At 39.6% G+C, this 23,255-nt stretch overlaps 2 protein-coding genes across 2 annotated transcripts in view; one reads left to right on the forward strand and one right to left on the reverse strand.

Moving 5' to 3' along the window:
• cerkl (ceramide kinase-like) overlaps positions 1-4,205 on the forward strand; it is a 30,912-nt gene extending 26,707 nt beyond the window's left edge. Inside the window, exons 14-16 of the mRNA XM_055230379.1 lie at positions 381-477; positions 3,207-3,409; positions 4,127-4,205. Coding sequence (XP_055086354.1) covers positions 381-477; positions 3,207-3,409; positions 4,127-4,205 — 379 coding nt within the window. The remainder of the gene's footprint in view (positions 1-380; positions 478-3,206; positions 3,410-4,126) is intronic.
• Positions 4,206-5,737: 1,532 nt separating this feature from the next.
• itga4 (integrin alpha 4) overlaps positions 5,738-23,255 on the reverse strand; it is a 37,002-nt gene continuing 19,484 nt past the window's right edge. Inside the window, exons 12-29 of the mRNA XM_055230786.1 lie at positions 22,867-22,961; positions 22,502-22,592; positions 21,801-21,846; positions 20,401-20,555; positions 18,800-18,954; positions 18,212-18,355; positions 16,067-16,143; positions 15,450-15,588; positions 14,971-15,069; positions 13,848-13,924; positions 13,239-13,328; positions 12,817-12,910; positions 11,658-11,765; positions 11,054-11,179; positions 9,419-9,544; positions 8,897-8,995; positions 8,515-8,634; positions 5,738-7,256 (exon numbers count right to left, since the gene is read on the reverse strand). Of these exons, the coding sequence (XP_055086761.1) occupies positions 7,161-7,256; positions 8,515-8,634; positions 8,897-8,995; positions 9,419-9,544; positions 11,054-11,179; positions 11,658-11,765; positions 12,817-12,910; positions 13,239-13,328; positions 13,848-13,924; positions 14,971-15,069; positions 15,450-15,588; positions 16,067-16,143; positions 18,212-18,355; positions 18,800-18,954; positions 20,401-20,555; positions 21,801-21,846; positions 22,502-22,592; positions 22,867-22,961 (1,937 nt within the window). The 3' untranslated portion in view covers positions 5,738-7,160. The remainder of the gene's footprint in view (positions 7,257-8,514; positions 8,635-8,896; positions 8,996-9,418; positions 9,545-11,053; positions 11,180-11,657; positions 11,766-12,816; positions 12,911-13,238; positions 13,329-13,847; positions 13,925-14,970; positions 15,070-15,449; positions 15,589-16,066; positions 16,144-18,211; positions 18,356-18,799; positions 18,955-20,400; positions 20,556-21,800; positions 21,847-22,501; positions 22,593-22,866; positions 22,962-23,255) is intronic.

Genomic DNA, 23,255 nt, shown 5'->3' on the forward strand with positions numbered 1-23,255 from the left:
TTCATTCATAGTAGTTTCTTACATATATGTGTACATGTGTCCTTATATCTGTGTAATCCCTCAGTCTTCCAGGCAGATTTCTTAATGGTCCATGAGCATAGACTGGTCTATGAGATCTTATACTTGTTCTGATGCAGCTAAAGATCATTCTAAAGCGATTCAGGAAAGGTTCATTTCTGTTGTGTAAATGTGATTTTTTAGTATCGATACCTGAACAAATAACAATTTAGTTTTCATACTAGTTTTAGTATCAATTAGTATCTGATTTTCCATACTTTAGACCACCCTAATTTACATTGCATCAGTCATTTTGTCACACAGAAGTCAGTACCTAATACCTTAGAATTATACCACATTAACATTGTGCACTTCTGTGTCAGACTGGCCAATGGCAGCGCTGCTCTCATCTCCGTGAGCAACACCTCCAGAACGCAGTTTATCAAACACTTGAAGAGACTCGGTGCTCCCACTGGACAGGTACGTGAACAGCAGTGCAGTCCTCATATGACTGTAAGGGATCACACCAGGATTCTAACTAGTCTGGAGTGAGGACTATTCTTGTAAGCGGGTCAGTGGGTCCATGGCAGAGCCAGGCAAGACTGAACTGGACCAGGCTCAAGTGGGCTAATCCTGCAGAGGAGGAGCTTAGGAGGTCAGGAGTTAGGTCACCTGTAAACCTCTGTCCTTAAAGCAAGCAAAGGTTAATTTATGTAGCGTGTTTAACAGACCAAGTGCTTTAGAACTATTAAAGGGCCACAAATTTTTCCCATGTATTTGAGCAAAATGTGTTTTCTCTCAGTACAGATATATTGTATAAGCAGCTCTTCGGGTCAGAATAAGTCAGCTGTGTATTGTCTCCATCTAATTATAAAGTGCTTCATTGTCTGAAAATAATGTTTACAACCTAGTAAACCTCAGGTACAGCAACTTTAAATTCAGAAAAAATAACATTTGTTTAAGGTTGGACTAAAAAATGCCAAAAAATATATAACACCTTTCTTAATGTTTTGAAAAATGTGACACAAAAATTATTTAGGTCTCTCTCCTCGAGTAAATTACATTATAGCTTTATTATGCACTGGGTCTGGGCAGCTGTCATGAACTGAGAATGCGATCCAGAGGGGGTTGCATTTCAGGAGAAGTGTAGATTTAGAGGCAGTTGCCATTAAGAGGCGGTTTGCAAGTCCATGGTGGGCACATGGGAGAGACGTGTGCACGGTGTCCAGTGTCATCATCGCTACTTGCGGCTTTAATTGTACTTTTTTTCAACAACTTTTTCCCACAAACTGTCTCTTAACTGATGTAAAACTATGATAAATATTTATCACAGACACTATCCAACTCATTTGTATTTAAGTATATAGCTTTTAGTTTCTTAAAAATGCCATAGCCAATTCTCTTTGTCTTTTCTCCCACCATTTGCAATTTCACAGACTCTTCTTGGTTAACCTGAGCAGTTATTGGAGTTATCTAATGCTTTAGATGAACCTGTGCTGCCCTCTGCTGCAGCTCAGGGGAACTGCATGTACCAGATTACACTGACGTTATCCTTTTTTCTGCCTAGTGCAGCTGGCATCTCTGTGCTCCATAGCACAAATAATAAGTTCCTACATAGGCCTATATAACCTGATCTAACAGCTAATAATAAGCAGGGAAACCCAAATGAATGCATAGCAATAGAATTAATTACTTATTTTTAAGCAAAAATATATGTCTATGAGGATTGTTACTTTCTCCAGTGTGGCAATATTGCTGTATCAGTTTCCCCCTAAAGTAAGATGGCTGGTTAATTGTAAGAGCTCCAGATGTGGGTGTACTTTTCCTTAAGTGCATTTACTTTAGTACCCTTTTAATACATTTCTACTTTTCTCATGCTTTTACTCTACCTCGAGTAACATATATTATAACATATATATAGTGTAACAATAGTCTTACCTGATTAATGTATGGTACAGTGTAACAGTACTCTTACTTGAGTAATGTATTGTACTCACAGTAGATTAGAATGATTTTATCAATATGAAGACAATTTGCCACTTTTTCCTCTTTTCCTTTTAAATTTTGTGTTACCTCCAATTTGTTTTTTCTCGTAGTCGAAAAGCACTGTCAACAACATGCATTATTATATCAACATCAGTACACACATTAGGAAGATCATTTATATAAACTCGGACACACCGATGGCAGTCACTCAAATAGGACCTAATCCAATATTGGGGCAATCATGGAGCAGTTGTAGTTGTTTAGCTTTTTCAAAAGTATCTGGTGATGAACCACGCTGAAGGCTTTGAGCAGATCAAGGAAGACTGCCCCCACTACTCTTCCCTGGTTTGTGTGAGCTCTGAACAGCAGGTTAAATCTGTTAAGTATTTTTGTCTAAACCCAAAATGCATTAGAAGCGTTTAAATCAAAATGTGCAGTAAGTTGCTCTGTCACAACCTTCTCGAGCACTTTTGAGGCAACTGGGAGGATGCTTATAGGGCAATAAATTGCCAACATCTTGTTTGTCACCCGATTTAAAAATAGGGGTGACTATAGCAGGTTTTAGGGCTCCAGGAAACACAACATCATAAGTAGATTTGTTTATTGTAGCATTTAAAGTGGGAAAGTGCCTCTTTGTTTCTTTTTAGAAATGTGGTATCAAGTCCGAAAAGTTTGCGTCATGTTTGTCTGACCTCTCAAATTACCAGATTTTGTGCATTACTAAATGTTTTGTTCCTCAAAATACCAGACAATTACTCCAACAGCACTCTTACTTGAGTAGTAATTTCCCAAATATGTCTTTAGTTATTTCTAGGACTACTACTTTCTGCATGAAGGAATGTTTTGGGTTTTTTTTTTTTTTTTTTTTTATCTTAAAGGCACTGTACTAGTTTTAATTTGAGCTTTTAGTCATTCTCCCCTTTTTGTTGAAAATCAAACTCCTAAACATGACCATGAACTTTATATTGATAACAGGCTACTGAGTAGGTGTTGTTTAAATTTATTTTGCCTTTTTTTTCTTTGAGTTTTCAGTCTCTGACATAGTTTGCTAATGTGTGCATTGTGTCACCACAATCCACCAGAGACATACATGTACACCCCCACATTATCAATACAATGTAAAGTATCAATACAATGTACAAATCTGTACTGGGGCAAGACACACTTTACTCAAATACATGGGGAAAATGGTACTGGCCCTTTAAGATGTTTTTGTTTTCTAGTTGGACTTCCCATTCGTTGAGTCTCATGCTGTGACCGCAGTGAAGATCCAACCCCGAGCTGTGATTGGCTCAGAGGAGGAGAGCGAAGAAGAACCCATCCAATCAGAGAGCAGCACCTTCACGACTGCTCAATCGCAGAAGAGCACATTTCCCTGGAACATAGACGGGGAACTGGTCCATCTGAGACACGAAGTCCTCATCAGGTGGGAGAGTGGAGGGGCAAGGAGGGGGGCATGGGACAGGAGACAGGAAGAGAGGGGGGGCATGAGAGGAGACATACTCATAGGACAGAAGACTAGAAGAGGAGGTCAAAGAGGTGCGATCGGACAGATGGGAGAGGACACATTGGACAGGACAGGCAGAAGACAGGTTAGTTAGAGAATGTGTCCTATGTATTTGACCCATCCTTCAGAGTCCGAATTAAATCTGCATTTGACCCATCCTTCATTGTTTCTGGGTTAAACCTGTCAGGAGCAATGGGATTCATCTCCAGAGACAGGACTATCTTAGCTTGAGAATTTTTTAGGTGAGGGGAGGGACAGGGGACAGAAGGGGGTACAAGAGGCAGCAGGGAGAGCTATTGATTACATTTATATCTATGTATATTACTTTGCCTGGAATGTTCCGCAGTATGGCTTTAAACTTATTACCATGAGACAAGCAGGTGACGCTACCAGGCCTAACTTAGAGACAGATCTGTGGAGAGACAAGCCCACTCTATGTGATAATGTATATGTTTTTGGGTTGATGGTTTAGTACCAGCCAATACCCTCTGAATTATTCATAAACTGAGATTTATGAGGGCTAATACTAACGCCAATAGGGAAAAAATATAAGGGACTACAAGTCCCAGACTAGCCAAGTTGCTAAGTGTTCTAGTTCTTATTCATAATTCTAATGATCTTTACACGTTTCTGCAGAGTCCACCCTCGCCTCATCAGTCTGTTTGGACAGCAAGTGGAACAGGCCGAGTCCTCTGTGTCCTGCGGCTGCATCTGAGACCACCAGGGTCTCTGATCTCTCCTGGGGGCCTAACTCTCTTCTGAGGCCCTGCCTCTCTCCTAGGAGCCTTGCGCTTTCCTAGAGGGCCCCTCACTCTCTCCTGGGTCTGTCCTTGGGGTTGTTGCTATATGTGATACAGCCGTTACGTACTGCGATATCAGTGGTATAGCAACATTTGAATATACTTTTTGACTCAGTAATTATCTATGCATTTTCTTTTGCTTATCCAACACCAGGTTGCAGGGGCAGCATTTTAATCAGGGACTCACAGACTTCCCTCATCCCAGACACTTCCTCCAGCTCCTCCAGTGGAACCCCAAGGTGTTCCCAGGCCAGCCAAGAGACATAGTCCCTCCATCGTGTCCTGGGTCTTCCCCAAGGCCTCCTCTCGGTGGGACATGCATGGAAGCCTCCAGAAGGCTTCCGTAACAGATGTCTGAGCCACTTCAGCCTGCTCCTCTCAATGTGGACGAGCAGCGACTCTACTCCGAGCTCCTTCCATGTGACTGAGCTCCTTACCCTATCTCTAACAGTGCCTATCCACCCTGCGGAGGAAACTCATTTCGCCTGCTTGTATCCGCGATCTTGTCCTTTTAGTCATTACGTAAAGGTCATGTCCATAGGTGAGGGTAGGAACATAGATTGAGCGGTAAATTGAGAGCTTTGCCTTTCGACTCAGCTCCTTCTTTACCACAGCAGTCCAGCCCCTGACTCCACCTAGAAATTCTGTCCATAAATACAATGAACAGAACCGGTGACAAAGGACCCCATACTCCCAGACCACACTACAAAGGAGGTGAAGGCACTTGCAGTCCAGGTTCAGATGTGATGGTAGTGCATTTTTTAAATGGCAAGAGCGCAGGCTACACACTCTCCCTTTAATTAAAGTCATGCAAAAGTAGTGACTGGTAATTTGTTCAAATGGAACTCAGTTGAAACTCAGTGAACATGTAGCATTTATAAAGGATCTAATGTTGTGTAATGTAAGTTGTATTTTGTATATAAAAATATGCATGTATAAACAGTGTATTTTATAATGATGGCAGACTTTTGTCAGACATTATTGTGCAATATTGTGTCATTTGCAGAGTCCTTTTTTAAGTTATTTAATATACATGTCATGACATATATGAACATAGTTTAGTTTTTAAAATGTGAAAAACAGAACTTTTACACACAGTTTATGTGTGGTCCAAAGTTATTCCTCACTTACCTTTTGCATTCTGAACATCTTAATTATTCACCACAAGGAGTTTATAAATGCTTTTCACAACTTTCAGAGACCAGAGCTGAGCACACTTCTAGTTCTCTGACAATAAAACTCTTTTTAGTGTGATGATGATGATCTTACTTCTACCATAAGTGCTGCTTATACAATATATTGGTTCTGGGACAGGACAAATTTAGCTCAAACACATGGGGGAAAATTTCACAGACACTTCCATAGCTCAATAGTTTGCCCAATGTACCAGTGGTCTTTCCTTGGTCTCTGCCTTACAGGACACAACCATAGAACCAGCACTCTCACATGACAGCATCATATTTTATTCAAACAAATTACCAGCATTTTCACAATTTCTTTAACATTATAAAACTGTTGTCCCTGGGTTGAACACAGAAGTAGTCATAGACAGGACCTGTACAGGCCGATCGGCTACAAGGAGTGGAGAAAAATAAATAGATTAAAGTCATTTTGGTTCAAATCAGTTTCACAATTTCAGTTTAGAATTAGAAAATTACAAATATCTCTGAGGACAGGAACCATGTGGCTGATGTTACTCCTGCTTTGGTGGAGAACATCACTCGGGTAGAACAAAAGCTATCACATGTGGACCAGCTAATCAGCTCAAACGCCTACACCATCAGTCAAAAGTTTGGACACACATTTCATTTAAAGAAGGCCTATTGTGCCTGTGTCTACTCCATAGTTATAATCTCTGACACCCGTGGATAATTCTATTATGATTTGTATATTTTAAATTGCAATATTCATCTAAAACAACATAATAAATGAAACAAGTCTACTGATTTCCCAATGAGGTATTCAGAGCAGATTTCCGCCTGCCCCTTTACTGTACATCGCCGCAAACGTCACAACAAAGAGCCGCATACTGTTGGCACCTCGTATAGGAAGCTGCAGATCACGCTAGCGAACAGCAGAGTTTTATAGAATTTGTCCCAAAATGTCTATGTGAGGCTGCCGAATCCTACATGTATCACCAATTAGGAAAATAAAATTGGAGAACAAAGTACAGAGCAGTGGACATGCACCTGTGGCAGTGGAAACGGGGGTAGATTCGAGCAATGAAATCTTGACTACAGGAGTATAAAGATGACTCAAACATGCGATATACACTCAATATAACATTGAATGAGAAAGTGCGTCCACACTTTTGACTGTAGTGTATACAGTAAAACCATGGTTACTTAAGGTTTATAAAGAGGACGAGGTTCCTTCAGGTTCTTCAGTCCACACAGAGTCTCATGGGGCTCTTTGGTTCTTGCTCTCTTTGGTCTGTGCTCATTCAGGTGTGCAGTGCAGTCAGTAGTGCAGTCATACGGCGGGTGCATCTAAAGTCTCCAAACCTGCCTTCTCAGCTCCTCCTCTTCTGCTGTTAGTCCTATCTACCCAGGAGAGGCAGAGATAGTTCCTCATATTTCTCTTTTCTGAGCCATGAGAAGCTATGATTTTGAGGAAGCAAGCAAACTTAACTGAACACATCCACTTTCAGTTCAACAACATGACCCTCTAAAGGTCAAAGGTCACAGAGTACTTCCACATGACTTCAGTGAGGTTATCCCTCTGCTATGTGAGCCCTGAGCAGGTCACAGAGTTCGCCCGAGAAGCAGAGAACCAGTAGAAGTACAGTTCTTTAGGGGAAGGCCGATGAAGAGTTCTGGAGCTAGTGGACATCCCTGCCGTGTACCCCCCTTGCCTCGTGCCTGTGCTCGTTAGGAGAAGCTCTCTCTGGGGCCCAGCTTTGGCACATAGTCCCAGCTGTCCCTCTTCATCTTCTTCTGCTGCAATTCTCTCTTAAAGAAACCGGCCTGAAATACACACACATATTTGCGATAAGGTAGAGCCAAAAGTTACGGACAGTTACAATATTTTCATTTAATTGACTTGCTACTTCAAAACATTTACCTGAAGGAGCAACAGAATGAACAATATATATTAGCACTAAACAGTTTGGGAAAAATATCTAATTGCAGATAGATTTGCAGTTTATGGTTTAATAAAAGGATTCTGTTCAAAGTTCAGATTTTTAAACATGTCCAGAAGAATTGACAAAAAGACTGAAATATGAACTGAAACTAATACAAGAATCACATTTTAGGGCATGTTTGTGCAGAGCTAAATTACAGGTTTATCTGTTTTTATTCAGAATAAGACAGGAAATGTTGTTATTTGTGGATGAATGGTACTTCAAAAATCATGAAATTATGATTTTCTAATTGTGAGCATTCTGCAATTTCAATTTGATTGTGACAAATTTTGCAGCCCTAACATACAATGGTTACCTAGTCTTAATCCTTTTGAAAGTGACATTAACTATGAGACTGGTATGCTCATTTATCCATGCAATTACAGTGAATGCAGTTTGACTACAGAAAAGTGTAGAAGTCTGGTGGTGGGTTAAAGAATTAAAAACTTTACAGGTGACTTCCAGATTTCTGTTATGTACCAATCTACAAAAAATGAAAATAAGTTCTTTGAATGCTCACACTGAGGACAAGAGTAAAACTGAATTAACTTTTGAATTGAACTCTGGACTGGAAAAATCTATTTAGCATATTGTTTAGGATTTATTTAATCTATAAACCCCTGCAGTTTAGACCTATTCAAACTTTTTCTGTTAGTGGGTCTGAGATATGGTTAAATCACTGGAAAATTAATTGCAATTAATGGTAATTGTGTATCTTTCCTGTTTTCTACACTACCTCCTGCTGCAATAAGACAGGGGTCACGAGATGATTTCATGATTACAAGATTAATTGTTTAAGTAAACAATAGTAAACTGGATTTAACACATGTTGACACTTCAAATTAATAAAGTTTCATTTTACAGTTGGGGTTCCCAGCTTGAAAAGTTTGGGAACCACTGCATGCATGCAAAGTGTAATGCAACTTTTTTTTTGTTTTTGCATTTTTAATATGTGTGGATGAATGTATTTTTTTTCTGTTATTGTAAATGAGCTACTGCAACAGATCATGAAAAGCATTATTAATCTATACATCCTTCTACTATGGTGTAGGATATGGTTCAAACACTTTTTCATCAAAATAAAGGGTGTTGAGGAGTACCTTCCAGAGGCAGTAGATGAGTACAGACAAGATGAGAAGGCCCAGTATCAGACTGACCACGAGCAGCAAGACCCTGACCGCTGCAGAGGGATTCTGGGAGAACAGCGCCACCACCTGGGCCTGAACACAGGTACAACACAGCACACCTGGTATAATACAGGTATAAAACATATACAGGTTTACCTGCGTTTTATACAGGTATAAAAACGCAGGTATAACACAGCACACTGCTTAGACACAGCGCGCAGGTATAACAGCACATTGCTATAACCCAACACACTGGTCAGACACAGCGCAGGTATAACTCAGCACACTGGTATAATACAGCACACTGGCCAGACACAGCACTCATCCAACACACTGAATACACAGTAACATGTACCTGGACGTCCCTCTTCTCACTAGTCATCACTGTGTATTGGTCCTCCACAGGACGCAACAGAAATGCCACACTCTCCAGCTTCATCACGCGGTGTCGACCCTGTCACAAACACCAGCATCAACTTACTCATCTGATCATAGTGGTGAAAAGTAACTACTACAAAAGTAATAGAACAGTACTTAAATACAGATTTTAGGTATCTGTACTTTACTAAAGTAGATTTTTACAGTGGATTCTTTTTACTTTTACTTCTTCTTCTACTTACCACTATATTTCTTGTTAAGAGAAATTTAAAAATCTAATTTTTTGTTGAACACAATTCTTTATCAAAATCATTACATTTGGATCTTTAATAGAAATACTTGTGCCTGTATCTGTACTTTTACTTAACAAAATTAACTACTTCTGCCACTACTACCCAATGATGTGACCTCATAAATTCACCTGATGATGTGACCTCATCAGATAACCTCTGTTGACCTTCTCTCAGGACGATATGAGCTGTCTGTGGCGTGTACGTACCGGAGCCTGCAGCAGCACAGCCGGGTTGAGCTTGGTCTCTAGGTGGATGGTGGCCACTCGCCCAGCCTCCATAGGGCCCACGTTACAGACCATGCGCTCACACAGAGGGTCCCGAGGGGCACAGAACTGCACAGCACAGGGTACCACAATCATTTTAAATAATAATAATAATAATAACAATCATGATAATTAAACCCGTTGCAACCGTTAGTCCCTCACCAGGTCGTTGTCCCAGGCTAGGGTCTAATAATAATAAATATATAGCTACAAATGGCAATGACACTGTGCCTTCAATTTACCTCTTTATATTACACCTATTGCCATTGGAAATTTCAACATTTGTATTCCAACAAACACCCAAGAAGGAGTTCATCAACATATGTGTTAAAAACACTTCATGAGATTTGGCAATTTTACCATTAGAATAACATGGAGAATTTCTCTCATCACTACGGCCGTAAAAAATATAGGATGAGTGTCTTTGAATTTTTGTTATCAGGATGCAAACATTTTATTCTGTGCAAATTGTCAGAAATAAAAAAATTCTCCCCTTATAACATTTTATTTCAATCTGTAGGAAACTCTAACGTGGTCATTTAAAATTTTTCACATTAAGCAGCTTTAGGGCAGGGAGTGTAATTCAAATTTCACTGAAATCTAAGTTTGTATGTGCAAATGGAAGCAAATTGTAAAGATTGAGATTATTTGTTGCCAAATTTGAGCCAGTCCAGGTAAACACCCTAAGAGTTTATAAAAGTACGACGTTTATAAAAACTGCTGAGCCATGCTTAGCATATTTCAATCCAATATGGCTGACATCTGGTCGAGCAGACAGTATTGCTGTAATTTTTTATTTTTTTTTCTTGTCATTATCTACTTCTGTACTAAATGTCATGATTCTATGGCGAAAATTTTTTGCTGTCATTCCTATCTTGTAATGTAATTTTTGTAGCAGGTTTGATTGGGTTGCCAAGAATTGACTTTGAGTGGGCCAGCCCTGCCATGAGGTCTACTGAGCTATATAGTGCTTTTCTACTTTTTCAAGGCGTTCTAAGCACTCTACATCCAGGAACCACTCATCCATTCACACACACATTTACACACCAGGGAACGCAATGACTGGGGATGAGGTGGGTCAAGTATGTTGCCCCAGGACACACAGCAGTATTCATCTGTGGGAGCTAGAATCACACCGCCAACCTGTGCACCAGTGGATCTGACCCCTTTATCACTGATGTTAATGTCGAGAGAGGGATTCAAATCACTAACCTTCAGATCAGAGGACAAACACTACCATCTGAGCTACTGTTGGTTAGTCAACTAGTCAAATTATTATTTATATTTCCCAAAGCACATTTTTAACAAAATAAAGGTCAAAATATGGTGACTGAAGGCTTCTGAATAGAGAATATTAATGAATGAAAATATATTATCAAAATCTAATCTAATCTAATCTTTTTTGACAGTTTGATCATACAATTATCAAAATATGATGCAGAGTTGATTAGTCACAATTAGTTGATTAATCATTGCAGCTCTAGTGACAATTGACTATCTTCAGTGATCTAATTTGGATCGGCTTGGGACAACTCTAAATCTGTGGTTAAGGACTGTGAGATGGTGAGTGTACGTTACCAGGAGGCGTGTGGCTGGAGGAGAGAAGAAGAAGACGAGCTGCTGCAGGAGAGAGGCATGAGGGACCAAACAATCATCCTGCACTGGGAGCACCCTGTCCACAATGGTGCACTCACCCTGCGACACCTAAAACATACATATACAGTCAAATACTCCTCACATGTATGCACTGCACCAAGAAGCGCCACCTTCAATCTTATTTAAAGGTAAAGTTAAAACCATACTGCAGTACATTCTCCATTGAAACAGATATGTTTTATGCCTTATTGTGGAATATTATAGCCAAAGGTACAACATTTCAATGGAAACAAGTAGTGTTTCACAAACAAGTAGTAGCACTGTTTTATTTAGAATTCTGTGTTAATTATCATATGTATGTTTGCCTAAAGTTTCTGTTGTCGTTTTGTCTCTGTTATCCAGAACTTTACTCCGCTGTGCGCTTATTGTCGATGATTAAAAATAAAGAACATGCTTGAGATCTTCTAACCAGGCTCAGCCCCACTTAGCTTCTGAGAATGGACAAGATCAGGCTTCGACAAAGAGGTCTGGCCACACTATGTACATCTGCCTTCTTGCGTCAGTGAGGCTGTACTGCGTTATATACCTGCCAGTCTGTGATCTGCAGCAGTCTATGGGGGTAAGGGATGAGGGACCGAGGCAGCAGGACCTCCACCACTGTGTCTAGAGAGCGACTGGGGCCAGAGTTTACAACCTACAACACACACAGACACACACACTTAAGTTGGGTTCCCATGCTGGTGAGGATATTCCACTGACTTCCATTCATTTCCTGGAGACTGATCCTAACCTTAACCATAGTCACTACATGCCTAACCTTAAACTAAACCCTAACCTTAGTCTATTTTAACCCATATCTTAACTGTAAACCATGTTGTTGATATAATAATAAAGTGTTTACATCATGGACCTGATTTTTGTCCCCATAAGAGGAAGGTCCCCTATGACCTGTGTGTATCTTCACACAGGAGCTAGGGCTGCAATTAACAATTCGTTTAGTACTTGACTAGTCAGTGATTATTTTTCGATTAGCTAAAACACATTTTTACCTAAATAAAAGTTGAACTATGTAGACTGAACACTTCTAAATAGAGAATATTTTAAGTGTATTACTGAATAAAATCAGAAATTATCTATTCTTTTGGGATATTTTGATGTAATAATGCCACTGTCTTTGTTATAAAAGGTATCTTTGTGTGCATTTTAGAGTCTGTATAGCCCAGATAATGATTATTATTACCAAATGATGATGATTTTTTACGGTGGTCAATTAATCAGTGCAACTCTAATGAAAAGCGTAGGCTTATCACACACATTTTTAAGTACGATATATTGTTGAAGTAAACAGATGATAAATGATAATGTCGAAACTCATTTATACCACTGACACAATAACCCAAGAGCAGATTTATACCAGAAAAAAACATTTCTAAATCTACAATAATGTTAAAAAAACATGAGCTGCAACAAATGAATGAATGAACGAAACACTTTAGTACTTTAGTAGTTTGTATTAGAAATAATAGAAGTTATTAATTCAACCTTCTACAGCTCAAATCTTATCATATAGACAAAAAATAAATAAACAATTTCCCAGTAGTGCAGAGAGAAGGTACACACAATAAGTACTGACCCCAAAAATTATTGTCCTACCTAACATAGTTTGAATAATAAGTTGATATAGTAATTATTGTGACAGGCCTATGAGAGCGGCCCTATATGAAAGGAAGTGTTGACCCCTGTACCTTGTAAGTGAAGTTGAGAGCCTCAGTGTAGCAGTCAACTGGAGAGTAGTCCTCCTCCAGCTCAGAGAAGGTGAAGGAGGAGGGGCTCACATGTCTGTGGGGGACACACCAGCAGGGGTCAGTACTGAGCGACTACTCAGGCAGAGGTACACAACACGAATACTTATGCAACTCTTTTAGTGAAAGGAACTGTACGTAACCTGCACTCGTACTGGGTTTGAAAAGTGCCTTAATGCAGGTATAGGACACATACAAGTTTTTCTCCAGAACCTTTGGAATTCAATATCTGAGCTACAAAGGTGGCACTAGCACTGACTCATGATTAGCTGCAGGTGCTGGGGTTTAGGTAGTGACCATTCAGATTAGAGACAGTCCTAATTATGTGAATACTGTGAGAGGACAGAAGACAGAGCAGAACTGACCCATGGATGGACATGTCCATTTCTTGTCTGAGCGGCAGCACCAGGCTCACAGAGTTGTCCCTTAGAAACTCCTCCTTCTCAAAGTTCTCACTGCAGTGGACACAAGACAGAAAGAAGACATGGGGGACAGAAGACAAGGGACAGGGGACAAGGTGCAGGGAAACCAGGGCAGGGAACATAAGACAAGGTAGAGTAGAGTAAAATTGTGGAAGTTAGTTGAGTTTATTTGTTTGAGCAACATGTCAGTGCAAAAAGAAAATATATTGGTGCTCAAAAGGAGTGGGTAGAACTTACAGAGATCCACCCCTCATTAGGGCTGTGCAAAATATCTAAATATCAATATATCATGATTGTACTTTTGTTGATACAGTTCTGGGAGGTTGTATGTATCAGACCCAAACTGCACTCACAAGACTACACCTGCAAGGGAGTTCATGCAAAAGCTAAATCATCATGAGTTTAATTGGCCTTTTTACATTTAAATACATTTTGGTCAATTAAGACACTTTCAATTAATAGACAAAATGAATAAAGGAGTCTTGTTCTGTGTTTTGGTGATTAAAAGTAAGCTATACTTCTAAATGTCCAGGAGGGGGCAGAGCGGCTCACCTGCGGCTGCTCAGCTGGAGAATGACGTCACTAGGTGTGCTGTTGTGGCTCACGTCCAACATGAAGCTGACGTTGAGCTGCAGGAGGTCACATGGTGGTTAGACTCTGCACCTCTCACAAACTCAATTATTTTATTCATTAAGTGCTTGATATGCTGAAAATAATACCACTGCTAAATAATAATAGAAAAATAATAGTAAAGACTGCACAGCATTTTGTATCTAAAGAAAGGTTTGAGGTAAATTACACATGGACTGTACAAAGTTATAGCTTATAGTGGAACTAAATGCAGCTAATTATAAAATAACCAATTATGTAAAATAGTGCATATTAATGTGTATAATTACATGTGTAAAGAGGTAAGTGTAACAAATAACCTAAAATAGGGCTAAACAATTTGGTAAAAATATCTAAATATGATTTTTCTGACACGTATTGCGATTAGATTTGCAATTTATGTTTTAATACTAAGATTGTGTTCAAAGTTCACCCGTCCAGTAGAAATGACAAAAAGACTGAAATGTGAATTGACAAATTAATATAAAAATCACATTACAGAGCATGTTTTTACAGATCTAAACTACAGAATACGACAAATGATGATACAGCGGTCCCTCGTTGATCGCGGGGGTTACGTTCTAAAAATAACCTGCAATAGGCAGGTCTCGATGATCACTTTAAATGTTGTTCAAGAGCCTCTGCTCCAGTGGTATCTGCAGAGATGGCCTCTCCCTGCAGAGAAACACTTTTAAGTCCAAAGTGTTTCTGAAATTTGTCGGTGCAGAACGTTTCGTCGAAATGTGGGTTTTGTCGGGGAGAAAATTTGCAAACATACAGCACTTCAGAGTCACACTGTGATCCAACATTTATGTAAATTTGGCTGAACACATTCTGTACTGTACAAGAGACACGGCACAGTCCCTTAGCCAATCAGGACGTAGAACACAATGCATATGCTGTAAAAACTCCCCCCCCCAAAAAAAAACATGCAATTTTGCATCCATTTTAAATGCATCCATTGAAATTGTGATTTTAATTCGATTCGATTGTGATCAATCTTGCAAGCCTAGTCTGAATGAACAATTTAGGGATGGAGGGATGGAGGGGTGAAAGCCGGCCTTACCTGAGCCTGTGCAGGGAGGAGGAGCCCCACCACCCCACAGGCCACGCCTACTGTGCTGTTCACCTCTGCGATGATGTCACAGCTCACGGCCATCTCCTCCTGAAAAAAAAAAAAAAAGTTTGAAAATGTTTTCAAGGTTGAAGTGGAAGTACATTTTCACTTCAACTTTGAAGTGAAAAGTCAACCTCTAAATCTTGATAAAATTATGACTACTTTGACTACAACTTTATTCTCGCAATATTTTTACTTTTTTCTCATTGAAGTACGACTTTAAAGCTGAAATGTTACGACTTTATTCTCATAATGGCCGCATATTTTAATTTCTTTACAGTGACACTAACACTCCGCCGTATGTAACCACCTGTGGCACACATGCTGTAAATATATAACGACAAATAAAAAGAGCTCATGATGGATTTTTCTAGACCCTGGTCAGAATTATCTCCAGTGAAAGCTTTACTCCAGACCCTGGCACTCACCGCGTACACGCGCACGTACTGCACAGCGGGGGGGAAGAGGAGGGTGAGGCGCGGTAAGAAGCTGTCGTCTCCAGCGTTTACCACAGACGCATTCACCATAAAGCTCCGCGTCCAGCCCAATGGGAAGTACTGACGCTCACTGAGGACAAAATACATATTTAGAGTCAGAGCATACAGGTTTATAAAGTTTCAGAAACAGATTTTACTTAAATTATAGGTCATCATTGTTGCTTGTGGTCATTAGTTAGCACAGAGCTGATTAGCTCTGAGCTTTCAATTTTTTTTTTAAGAAAGTGTATGAGAAAAGTTAATAGGCAATTTACTTCTGAAACCAGGGGGAGGAGATCACTGTTGAGCTCCATTAAGCCTGTAGTCTAAAAAATATTCACTTTTGTCCATTCACTGTCATACAAAAACAAAGTGACTGACATTTCTACCCTATAAGTCTCCACCTCTACAGCAAGTGTTAAAATTGAACATTCTGAACATTGTATTTTTAAAGGGTTTATACACAATACACTCAATATTCTAGCATATCTCCAGAACAAATTCAGTACTGTTCCTTCTTTTAGCAATATCTCTTCCACCTCTAGATGTCACTATAGTGTTGTTGTTACCCGGGCAGGACAAGCTGTGCTGAGAGCTGCAGGTCTGTGGAACAGTCGTCAAGGAGACAGGAGCGCGAGAAGAGAGTCTGAAATATAAACGTAAAAAAACTTTAACATGTGACCGCAAGTGACGTATGTGTGGCAGTAAACAGCACCAGATGTCAGAGTAAAAAATAGACTATGGGTAAAGAGCATAAGACGCATAAGGGCATAAGTTTTCATGTTTTTCTAATTATCACTTGGTTTGGGTGATAGTACCTATGGTAAATATTTATCACAGTTTCGTCAGTTAAGTGACAGTTTGGGGATTTTTTCCCCAAACTGTCACTTAACTGGAAGTAGTGATAAATTCTAAAACGGAACATGTCACCTACTGTATGTCATCGGAAAACTCCATTCAAAATGCTGAGAATTACGCAATTTTTTTGTTGTGTCTATTGCTAGCATTAAGGTTATGAAATAGGCTGTGTTCATGACATCAGCACATTGCAAAATCTGTGGTTTAAACTCAGCTGGAGACAGGTCAGAATTCTCATTTGCTGTTGAACTGGCAGATTGCAGATTTGTTGACCTGCTTTATGGTTAGTATCTCTCTGCCTATCCACATGAAACAAAAACTGGTACAAAGTCCAATGTCTTCTCTGTCAGGATAAATAAACAAAAGTTAAATTATTTTTTCACAATGGTGCCCTCCATCTGAAATTATCATCAAATTTTAAAACGTGAATGCAACATATTACCTCCATGTATGTCACACCTGATGCCTGTGTCCAACCAGGAAGTAAAATTATAAACTTTACCAAAATGTAAAAAATACATAGGCAAGATTTTTAGTGGAAGTTTAAATCTAATGATGTTAACTACGTTTTAGAGAAATGTGTCTAATCTTTCAAATGCATTTTAAAGGTTCAGTAGTATAGCTGTGTGGGTGCCTGACTGCGTGGACTTTGTGGGAAAACTGTAATTGTTGTCCCCAATAACTAGGATTGTCAAAAATATCAGAAGAAACTGGATACTCATTTGAGAGGATATTAATACTAAAAAATCACATTCATAGGACAAAAATGAACCTTTCCTGAATAGATTTAGAATGACCTTGAGCTGTATCAGAACAAGTATAAGACACAGACTGGTATATGCCCAAGAACCACAATGGAACCTAATGGGACGACTGAGGGATAACACAGATATAAGACCACATGGTAATATAAAAGAAAGGACTACAATTTAATGTTTCAAAATCACACTCTATTGTCAAAATGAAGAGTGTTTTTATTGTCATAGTGTTATCAGTGTCTATTCCTTAGTATGAAAATCGAGTTTGAAAATATCGTTACAGCATTGGTCATAACTCCTGGGACAGAATCTTGGAAAGTAATTTTTTCTCTATTCAATTTTAAATGTTTCCAAATATATTCAATTGTAAAAAGTACAAAAAGTAGTAAAGTAAAATTGTATTAAACTTGTGCACATATATTCAACTGTATAAAACGTGTATACTTTTGGACTTTAGTCAGAGGAAGTGACCCGGTTTCCCCCACCCGCAGAAAAAGGAAAAGGAAGTGGAAGCTCTGTTACGCACATTAGACTTCAATCTGAGCTTTGTTTTAACACAATCTGACCTGAAAGAACTGGCTTAGCTGGAAGTACTACAGGTGTGCTGATATGTGCTGTTAAACAAGTCCCTCTCATATGACATTACCGTTACAAGCTGGGTAGCTTTAGCAACACTTTTTCAGTTGAAAATCAAACACCTAAACAAAACCATGAACCCTTGTATTGATCGCAGACTCCTGAAAATCTGTTGTTTAAATCCATTTTGTATTTTTGTTGAGTTTTCAGATGATCTTAAATCTTTTTCACATGTATGCTGTCAGAGACGATGTTGAAGTTTGGTTCAGTTTTTTGTTTCATGTAGCCTAGTAATTACAGAGATATTAACCATAAACCAAATCAACAATCTACAATCTGACAGTTAAACAGCAAATTCCACCATCAAATTCTAAAGTGTCCTCCAGCTCAGTTTTCCCAGAGTTGTCCTATTGCCCCGCCCTCAGCAGAACTTCAAGTTGAAGAATCAGGGGCAAATGGGAGTTTATGTGACTGATAGCTGTCTCTCTGATCGCATGGACATTTGGACGTGTCCCGTCTCACCTGTGCACTGGCGCTTTTGGCCCCATCCCTCTGCAGGATGGGCCTCAGAGGGGGCAAAGGCCTGTGGCTTCGGGTGGGTGGGGCCTCTCTCAGACTGAAGGAGGCCTGGAAGCGAACTGGAGTGAAGATGTCCCGCACGGGTTGCTGTGGAATGAACATTAAACACTTAAATATGACACAGCATTTTTTTAAAAGGAGGTATTTTACTTCTATGGGGCAACTGCTAACATAATATATTTATATCACCACGGAACCTATTATTGTTTTGAAAATGCTATATTCCTTGAAAACAATGCATTAACATTGACATTAACACTCCCCTTTCAGAGCACTATCTCCACACAGTCAGCGAGCATCCCACTAATCAAAGTATTGCACATCATAAAGGTTTGTGAAGTTGAAGTGAATTGTTTTTTGTTTTTTTATTATTATCCCAATTCAACAAACTTCAATCACAGGGTTAAGCAGGTGTGTGCACATTCATAGAAAATAATGGAGGTGTGTGTTGGCCTTAATAATCCCATAATGCACTGCAGTGTTACATGACTGTTATAGTGGTTATCCAAACTGTGTGGGGGCGGAGCTTACCCTCAGAAAGGCCAGGTGGGTGTTACAGGTGGGCTGTCCGAGCCGAGCCCGAACACGCCCCCTGGTGCTGTTTGATGAGCCGTTGCCATGGAAATAGAAACGGTGGGGGAAGGAGGGCTTGTGCAGGAGGTCAGAGGTCACATTGTACAAGAGGTCTAGGAACACAGGATAAGGGTCAGAGATCCCTGTGTGTCAGATGCCCTCCCTGTGTCTCCATGGGGTCTTATTCTGTGTAAAAGCTGTTAACCCTGTAGCTTAGACCTCTACAAACATGTCCTGAAATGCATGGGATTCTTGTATTCATTTATCAGTTCAGATTTCAGTCTTCTCTCAAATGTTAATGCCATTGGAGTTGTTTACAATGTACACACAACAGAATCTGACTTGTTAAATTTCAAATCACAATCGCAGTGCTATTACCATATAATGACAACAAATTGCAGACACCGCTATGTTAAAAAAAATAGTTCTGCTTTCTTAATCTGGTTTTATACAGAAATATTTCCACACCAGCTACAGTGTGCAGCGTTTCCATGAAGTTTAATGATGTAACATCTTTGAACCCTAAATGTATGACTCACAGTCTATGTTTGTTAAATAACGAATATAATGTATATACAGTGGGTTAGGAGGAAACTTGAATTTTCACTCAAGCTTCAAATGCAAGACAATCCACAATTGCTCAAACATGCATGGATCCATCGGAATACAACTTTGAATAAGCTCTTATAACATGGTTAAAAGCTCAAAAAAGTTGATTTTGAATAATACGTGCCCTTTAAGAACATGAACCACTTAATAATACCCAACTAATACCCAGGATTACACATTAACCCCATTAGTAATTAAACTGATCAAATTAAAATATATTTCATTACAAGTGTTACTGTTAAAAATATAAACTACAAAAAAAAGAAATTACATGATGGCCAAGTGGTTTATGTTATAATTTGGTGTTTTGACTGATCTGAATGGTCACTGCTTAAATCCCAGCACCCACATTGCAGTTGCAGTGCACTGCAATCATTAATCAGTGCTAGTGCAGCCTCTGCAGCTCAGTGAGTGAATTCTGGAGGTTTTGAACTTTCACATGAAGCGTGGCCTGTCCATATATTGAGAAGGAGAAAAACATACATGTGCCCAAGAGTCTTTATATATGTGGTCACCCTTAGCGTTTGTAGCTAGCAGTTGTAGCGGCTAATTTCAAACCAAGTCCGAGTGTACAGCCAAAGAATCAGGATTGAGGTTGTTGAGGATACTCGCCTCAATTGGAACCAGATTCAGATGAAACCACAACCATGCTCACTTACTACTTGGAACATGGTGGTCAGCGGGTTGTTTCTTATTACAAACACCTGACTGCTGGGGCGGAGCTTGAAGTGTGGATCTCTGTTAGACCAGTCACATTGTTCCAGTCCCTGCCCCTCTTTCCCACACACTCTCCCCTTTAGATGTCCAGGTACTGCCCAGTTTTGTAGCTCTATTTGAAATGTGGTTATGGACGGAGTTTAGATGTTTAGTCCCACTTTAATAGCTTGTGTTGGGCAGTTATCATTGATGGTCTAAAACAGATAGATGGAGAAACAGTCCTCCGCACTCACCCACTGCTCCTTTGAACTGCCTGGAGCTGACCTGGAAGCACACGCTCACGTTCATGCACACTGTAGGAGCTCTGGTCTCTGAGCACAGCGCCACCTGCTGGTCGACATGTTCTGGCAGGTGCACTGAGGCCTCCACTCGCACCACGGGCCGGGACCTAGGACAGAGACAGACTGAGCTCCTGTAGGACTTCACACTTACAGCGAGAGGGGTCAGTGCTAAGAGCAGAGGTCAGTCAGTAGAGCAGCAGTAGTTTTACTTCCACAAACAGCATGTGAGAAATAAGCACATGTTCAAACTGAGTGAGAGGACACGCTGGGTCATCACGTACAGTAGTACTCACAGCTCTGGACACAATTTTTCATTTCATGCTTTTTATGAGCAAATGCATTGTGGACTCTCACTGACGACATCACAACTATGAAAGAACTCATGTGGAATATAGTAAACAAAAAGACTAATTCAGAACAGAGGTTAGATTCTTTTTAAATAGTCACTCTTTGCTTTAGCATTTCAATAATGAACCAGGACAAAGCACAGATGTGAAGTGAAAGTCATTTCTGGAGACTTCATTATTAAGCTAAAGTAAATATATTTTGTCAATTCCATGGCTTTGATGCTGTTATACTCTACATTAATTTGATCTTATTTAATATATTGTGGGTAAAGTATGTTGAAACGCATCTTTATTTTATTTTCCTTATTAATTGCTATTTTGGAGAAGATTTAACTTCCTCTTACTTCTTTTCAGTTATGTTTAAAAAAAAAAAAAAAAACATTTTTGAATTTTGAAAAAATAACAGTTGAAATAAATAATGAAATGAAAAGCTCATTGAGAGAAGGCCAGAGGTTTGCAGAGCTGTCAGCAAACAAAGGGTGGATACTTGTAAAATATCAAGCATATTTACAGTTAGTTCACATCGTTTTCTTAGCTACATAATTGTGCTTCATTTATTTGACATCTTTAGTCTGTAGCCAAGTACTAAACATAGAGAGAAAAAATTGTATGAAAAGGTGCGTCCAAACTTTTGACTGGTCATTAAGTGAAGAGAAGAGAGGAAGGGTATGTGGGAGTTTGATGAGGGGTCAGAGGGCACATGTGTCCCGACTCAACCCCACACAGTCTTTGCCCTGTATCCTCTCATCACTGTTCAATCAGCTCACTTAAATTCAGACATTTATAAAGAGTTCTGCATAAAAGACCTGATCTAAATTTTGACTTCATCCATCCATGCATCCATCTATCCATCCGTCTATATATCTATGTCTCTCTCATGTAACTGTACTTTTAGATGAGTAGACATTTGCAGTACTCCTTCCATCATTTGTTCTGCCAGTAAAGTACTTATGAGTTAACCCGCTGGCATTTTATTTAAAACCAGTTATTTTACATTAGGCCTACCTGAGAATCACAGCAGAGTCGGAAAGAAAGGCTCCGACCGCCACATCTGGAAAAGACATACCAGTGAGTAGGGCTGAGTGACACACATTTTAAACATGTCCAGAAGAAGTAACAAAAAGACTGAAATAGGAAATGAAAAACAAATATTAAAAGCACATTTCAGAACATGTTTGTACAGATCTAAACTACAGGGTTAGCATTTTTTATGCAGAATAGGACAGGAGATGTTATTATTTGTGGAGGAAATTATGGTATTTCAAAAATTGCAGCCTTATTAATTTGCCATTTGTGTTTATTCAGATTTTGTTTTTATAAATTGTTCAGCTCTACCAAGCCATAAACGCCGACCAAAGAGCCAGGGCTTACCATTGCCTGCCATTTATGTAAAAAGTTCTATATTGTGACTTTAGGTTCTAGCAGTTAATTTATTATTTATTAATTATAGGTTATTTTTAAACAATAATATACATTTAGAAAAGGGTTTGATGAGGGATTAGGGATTGAAAGGGATTGCTTTAGGGTTATGTGTCAGTGGTACAGGGTTATGTGACAGTGGTACAGGGTTAAGTGACAGTGGTACAGGGTGAAGTGACAGTGGTACAGGGTTATGTGACAGTGGTACAGGGTTAAGTGACAGTGGTACAGTTGTACAAAAGCTGGTGTTCCTTGAGAAACCTGCACAGGAAGGAGAGGGCCAGTACCTTGGTAGCCGTTGTTGTCGATGTCCACTCCAGAGTTTAGCGACTGACCGAACATAGACAGCTCTCTGCCCAGAGAGGCCCCCGTGATTCTCTGCACACACACACACACACATACACACACACCCCCGCACACACATACACACAAGTACGCACATGCACGCACCCACGCACACCACACACAAAACATAGAAAAGTGTTAATCATATGTATATGTATGTATATTGTTTCACATGTAAGATTTAACATATGTGAAGAATGAGTCAGGTCAAAGTGTGCAGTATGTGTAGTGTTTGCACAGATGCAATGACGCCACGTTCAGGGCGGTGTCTCACCGATGTCTCACCGGTGAGGGGGTGGGGTCTCACCTGTGAGGGGTTGGGGGAGATGCCGTCCTGTCGGCCGTTGTAGATGTACACTGCTCCTCTCAACTCGTCCTCATGAGGAGCTCCAACTGCTACATCTGAAACACAACACTTCAGCAAATCAGCCAGTGTTCTGTTCTTAGAACCAGGCCTGGGCTTCTGCGTAAAAGTTTGTAAGGGGCTTTTTCAAGTTAAACAAAGGGGAAATTAATTTAAAGAAAAGGGAAATAAGAGGGACAAGACCCATTAATAATAAGATTATTGACAGCACTTTGATGATAAGAATGGGTTATGTGTATCTTTAGAAACAGGCAGAAGCTTAGCAAAAATTTAAATGATTCCCTTTGGTCAGTCCCGTACCTGAGTTTTAGCATCTTAAAAATGTAAAAACC

Source organism: Periophthalmus magnuspinnatus, chromosome 21 (assembly GCF_009829125.3).
Source record: "Periophthalmus magnuspinnatus isolate fPerMag1 chromosome 21, fPerMag1.2.pri, whole genome shotgun sequence".
Lineage (NCBI taxonomy): Eukaryota > Metazoa > Chordata > Actinopteri > Gobiiformes > Gobiidae > Periophthalmus > Periophthalmus magnuspinnatus.